Here is a 5,891-nt window from a genome sequence, read left to right on the forward strand (position 1 = left end):
GAGGTAATGATCTGGGTTTTTTTTAAAGATAGTAATGCAGAACAACTTGGTAGAAACAAAAAGTGAAAGTATGAAAGGCTACTTGCTTCATGTTTGCATATTCAACAGGATTACCAACAAAACCACACTCTGATAAATAGTAGTGAATGTACTGATTGCAGAAGATAGATAGTTCTGTATATTTGGCTTTTTGACGGAAGAAATACCATTGCAGTAAAAATCGCGTTACGTATTTAATATAATTACTTATTAACTGCTTAATCCAACTCCTTATGTCAAAGCTGGGAATAAAATCTCTAGTTTTTTTTTTTTTTTTAATTCTGTCAATTAAAAAAAAATACCTAAGGTAAATGTGTTTTTACTTGCTTATACTTTTTTAATATTTAAAATCTAATAATCAACACTAATGTAAATCTGACATCCTATTATTAAAAAATAATCTCTTATCTGCAATAGTTATGAAAAATGACAGAGGTTTGTGTTCAGTGTTTAATTCATCTGCCTCATGTAAGTCAGTATCATATTATTTCACAATTTAAAATGTATTAATGGATTAATTAGTACATTTTCTTTGTTTAGTAATCTATTTTATTCAAAAACATCCTACATTTGAGTCAGAATACATAATTGTTAAGGGCCTTGCTCAGGGGCACTTGGTGGTGGTAGGGCTTTACCCAGCAACCCTCTGACCACTTTTTTAATACCTTAACCACCACTGTATAACCATATTATTAGTAAATAGGCCTTTTTCAAAATAACTTAACCCTGTCATCTGCCCATAATGGTATTCCAAATAAAATGAAACAGAAATCTAATAATTTAGGCCAGTATTAATTTAAAACTACACCAGGGAATCTCAAACCAGAGTTCAGGTGTCTCAGTAATACTTACTGCTGACAGGTGGGCTGCATGAAATAAAATAAATGAAATAAAATAATGAAATAAATAATGTAACAAAAAGGAACTTCAGTGAAATAAACTGGACTGTAGATTGTCAGCATAGCCTCCCTTGCCACTGTCGCCCTCGGCTTGCCCAACAGGGGTTTTTCTTCTGTTGGTCCTGGATTCTGTAAAGTTGCTTTGAGACAATGTCCATTGCTAAAAGCGCTATACAAAAAAATTTGACTTGACTTGGCTCATGCAACATGAGTACACAAATGCTTTTTGACTGGGCACAAATTTCAATTAACACACTCCAAAACCATGTGGAATGTCCTTCATGTTATAGAGGCTGTTACAGCCTAAAACAAGGGAGCAACTCAATATTAATGTCCATAATACTTTATAGTGTATATGTCTACATTAGTTTTAATACATTAAATATGTACATTGGTGCAATATGGCTTTATTATGTTTAGAACTGACCAAAAGACATATTACATGATTATGTTTTTTAATTTCATATTTCATCATGCCTACAATATTTTACCTTAATTTAAATGTTTACATAATTTCTGGTCAGTATGAAGGCACAGATGGCAGACAGATACTGCACAGCACCATAGGTCCTGGGAACCTGGCCTTTGGTCACTGTCATTGTTTTGCATTTTATTCCCATATTTGCCGGTTTCCTGAAAGCACTCTGGAATTAATGGATTTAAATAATGAATTTACTGTGTAATGAGGTGAAATAAATAGGTACCCTGTCTAGGTTGTGGCGCCCTGCATTTTTTAGGACCCTAATATACAAGTACTTACTTAAATAAATAAATACATTAATAAATAATACTTGTAACGTAGCTTTACTTACTTTGCTTATGTTTTTGCAGCATTTTTGTTATCTAGTTTATTTTATTTATGTTAAAATGTACATATTTGAATCAGGTAGATTCAAGGTAACATTTTAGTGCATTATTTTTACAATACACATTTACCCCATTGCTTTCCTTTAAGACAGGTATAGATCCTGCTTTGCATTAATATAATGAAAAGAACATTGTAAAATAATTTTATTAGTTTCATGAGGTTGGTTTTTGATTATTTGTACATAGTTCTTGGAAAGATAACCAGATATTTATTATAAAATGCACTGACAAAATTTAGGATTTAAGATTCACTATGTTGTATAAAGTCAGGCATGCCAGCAGTTGCTTGTAGCTGGTATACTGGTTTTACCTGCATTTGTTTTAATCGTTTGGCATATAAAGTCAAGCATGTCAGTTTTTAATCAAGGCTTTATTCATAATTTGCAAATAAATACATATAAAACAGATACAGCACGAGTAATATACATAATTTGTCCAAACAAATCCGTTTTAAACACATAAAAAAATATCGTGTTTATAGTAAAAATCAGTAAGAATGCTTTTACAATGCATTTACTTTTTAGTACTCTGGCTTAGGTATTTATCCCTAGTCAGTTAAACTGCTGGCCACGTGTGTGGCTGTAAAAATTACACTCATACTCAGTTCACACATTGTGTGAATGGTGTTGACTGTCAATACAAGGTTCAGCACAGTCAGCACATATAACTCGATAAATAAAATAAATAAAAGCTCCATAAATAATTCATGACATTAAATAAGAAAACACTGCACATTTTAAAATACTTTTCAAGGTCAAATTACATCCACTAGTTAATAGCGGTGCAGATACTCTTTAGCACATTTAGGAGGTCCTAGGTGGGTTGCAAGACTCGTAGAGGTAGTGGAAGAGAATATCAGTTTCCCCAATAGCCTTATTCTCAGCTGTGGAGTTACTCTAAAAGAAACAATATTGAAAATTAATTAGTCTATAGGTCATATTTATGTTTATATGTTTACAGTCATAAACAAGTTTAGATCAGCTTACCTTATACATTTCTCCGGCTCTTTTAAGGTTCTGCTTGAAGGTTTTCAAGTGCTCCAGCTCAGTATTATTGTTCTGCTGTATATAGAAAATATACATTGAGTCAAAAAAACACAGAAATATGGGAATAATGGTGACTAAAAAATAGGCTTGAGCTCTTGGAATACAAGTATTTAGAATATTTATTTACAATACAAAATGTATATACATACATACATATACTTGTACTACATACTTAAAGCAACACATAACTAAATATATTTTGGTGTTCAAGTACTAAATGTATTCAGTATTCAGTCATAAACACTTCTCCATTGTATTCTGCCCATTCCTGTAAACACATAAAAATACTCTATGAATGATTAATACTTACACAGTGTGGTTCCAGGTCTCTAGCAACTCTGTGTAAATCAGGCTTGACCAAGTGTAGGCGTGGGTAGTGCACCTGCCCTGCATGCAGAATGTGCTTAAGGTAGTAATTCAGGATTCCCACGTTCACACAGCAAACATCCCCACCCTGAGGAAGTAAAAATAAAAGGACAAAGTTTGGATTTGACTCATCTTCCTTTTGCAGCCTTTCCTTTTGTGGTTACAAAGCTGTAATTTTGTGTACTCACTTTTAGTTTGTTGTTGGGAATGACTGGAATCAGGCGTGTTTCATGGTCTCGGTCTTGTGCTTGTGCCTGTGTGAGGACAGACAAATTATGACATTACTGAACCAATGCAAACTGGTGTGAAACCTAACCTAATAATTATTTATAAACAAGTAATCCTGAAATGTATTGTTGGATTAATTTACAAAAATCCTTAATTTAAAAATGGAAAAAATAAGGTGCAATTGGAAGATCAAATATGGTTGCACAATTTATCAAAATGTAATTAATTAGTTTACTTATAATAAAATGTAAACAATTTGCATTACTATGTGCTTGCAGTTGCCTTTGGTTTTGCTGTTCCTTATAAAGTTCCTTGCATAATAAAGTTCTTTATCTTATTCAGGTAAACTATTAACATTTTTTTCAATTTCAAGAATGATTCTACATTTAAAGTCAAAACGATGCATACACTTGTAAAACAACATCAAAGCCCATTGTGATGTCAAGCTTGCTTGACAGTGGTCAATGTCACTTCTGTTCTAGGACCCAATTTACGCCGGACTTTTTCAAGTGGTTCTGCACCATTGAGACAAATTTCCCCTTAGTGAAAGGAGAGCATTCTGGGTTTCTTTTCCAACCTTGCCAGGAGAACATTTAAACAAGCCCTATTTATGTGGGCACAAGCTATAGTTAATTATAATCACTAACAAGGAATTAGGTCGTTTCACAGAGGAAAATTACTTTATAGAATTGTATTAAGCATTTGTATTATCTGTTTTATTATTATTTATTATTATTATTATTTTAGGCCAGAATATACCCCCAAATTAACTTATGATAAACTTAAGTCTATGAATATTTCTTATACAAATACGTCTGATTTCCAATCTATATCTGTAAAAGAAAAAAGAACAGTTGCAAACATTATTGATATGCTTCTTCCTTGCAAGTGCTGGTATCTATGGACTTCAACTGTCCAAATATCTGTCTGCATGCATTTCTGTCTGTCTGTCTCCCTGATGTGCACTGCAAAAAATAAGCATTTGTAAATTGTGCCTTATTTATAAAATGCAGCTGTATTAAAAAACTTACGTGTTTGGCCATCACCATGACGTTGTTCCAGGTTTCAGAATTATCCAGAGGACGAGATCGAAGCCTCACCACAGCTCGAGCATCCACATTCAACACGTAGTACATTATAACCAGCACAGTAATACAGATGCACTTCATTTTTACTAAGCTACAGATTCTGTTACAAATGACCTGAAATAAAACAGTAACCTGAATAGGAACAATTCGACTGTGCTGTTTAGCTTTGGGCTGCTTGTGTTAAACTTCTGCAGGTTTTTAGGTCTTTATATATACCCACACTGGCCTAGATCTTGCCCTTATCACGTCATTGTGGTATGAGATCATCTGTGAGATTTAGGTGTTATGTCCCTTTATTCTTCACCTATCGGAGCTGATGCTGTTACAGCAGCACACCTGTAACACAGGATCTGAGTCATTAGTTAGTAGGAAATAACAGGTGCGTTTCTAGAGGAAGCAGAAGTTGTTAAATGTCCACGTATTGTTAATAATAGTTTATTTGGAAAACACTTCCGCTAAAATCCCCACGATGACGTTAAAAACGCAAACGATGCATTTATTAAATGATTGCGTGGTAAAAATAAAGGAACTTTATTATGTTTACTGAGAGAGAGGTGCTTGAGTAATCAGATGTTGCCCAGTTACACCTTGTAGGTTCTGCAATTCTGGAAAGAAAGCATTATGAAGTATATAAAACCAGGAAAATAAATCGGCTGTGCAATTTAAAAGAAATCAAATTCATAAACATTGACGTAGGTGTGACGTCACTATACGCCCGCCTGTTTGCACCGCTGACAAATTAAATAAAAAATGTACAGATGTGTCTGTATGATGGCTTCAGCCCAAAAGCATCTCTACTGCTTGAGCAGTAGAGTAAAGAATGGCTTTTTTTAATAGAGCTTCATAAAAATAACTATTCACACACTAATATCTAACTTATAAATGTGTCGTTTTATTTGTGGGTATTCTCTTTCATGTATTAATTCATTTTCACTAACCACTTCATCTTGGTCAACGATTTTAGTGAATTCAATGTACAGGAATACCATTTATTGCAAGGTAACTGACACTCACACTTCTACTAATTTACATCTAAAATAGGCCATTTACCACATGCATGTTTACCCCGTCTGCCACATGTATGTTTTGGGAAGTGGGCAGAATCCCACAGACAGTGCATCGATGTCTATAGAATCCATGTTGCTGTGCAGCATCTGCAGCTAGATACACCACACTATTACCACAATAAAATATGAATTAAAATAATAGTCAACTATTTAAGCATCAGATGTCCCACACCAAGGTATGTTCACTGTGTGCATGTCCAATAGGTCAGCAAAAACAAATATGCTAAAATGGAATTCCAATAAAATCCTAATGTGTTTGATATTGAACTTGTGTGAACTGATGAACCTTGT

At 33.6% G+C, this 5,891-nt stretch overlaps 1 protein-coding gene across 1 annotated transcript; it reads right to left on the reverse strand.

The window, feature by feature from the left end:
- Window positions 1-2,539: 2,539 nt before the first annotated feature.
- On the reverse strand, window positions 2,540-4,581 carry il22 (interleukin 22). Its single transcript, XM_063009231.1, has 5 exons — window positions 4,477-4,581; window positions 3,406-3,471; window positions 3,162-3,305; window positions 2,792-2,866; window positions 2,540-2,701 (listed from the first exon to the last, which is right to left on the reverse strand). The coding sequence occupies exons 1-5, from the start codon at window positions 4,579-4,581 to the stop codon at window positions 2,609-2,611; spliced, it is 483 nt and encodes a 160-aa protein (XP_062865301.1). The 3' UTR covers window positions 2,540-2,608.
- Between the last annotated feature and the right edge of the window lie 1,310 nt (window positions 4,582-5,891).

This window comes from Trichomycterus rosablanca, chromosome 1 (assembly GCF_030014385.1).
Source record: "Trichomycterus rosablanca isolate fTriRos1 chromosome 1, fTriRos1.hap1, whole genome shotgun sequence".
NCBI lineage: Eukaryota > Metazoa > Chordata > Actinopteri > Siluriformes > Trichomycteridae > Trichomycterus > Trichomycterus rosablanca.

Excerpts from the sequence above, each read along its gene's own strand:
- il22 (XM_063009231.1), bottom strand. The coding sequence starts at position 4,581 with ATGTACTACGTGTTGAATGTGGATGCTCGAGCTGTGGTGAGGCTTCGA. Across the intron at positions 3,306-3,405 it reads TTCCCAACAACAAACTAAAA|GGTGGGGATGTTTGCTGTGT; the intron begins GTGAGTACACAA and ends TTACTTCCTCAG. Across the intron at positions 2,702-2,791 it reads GAGCCGGAGAAATGTATAAG|AGTAACTCCACAGCTGAGAA; the intron begins GTAAGCTGATCT and ends TGTTTCTTTTAG.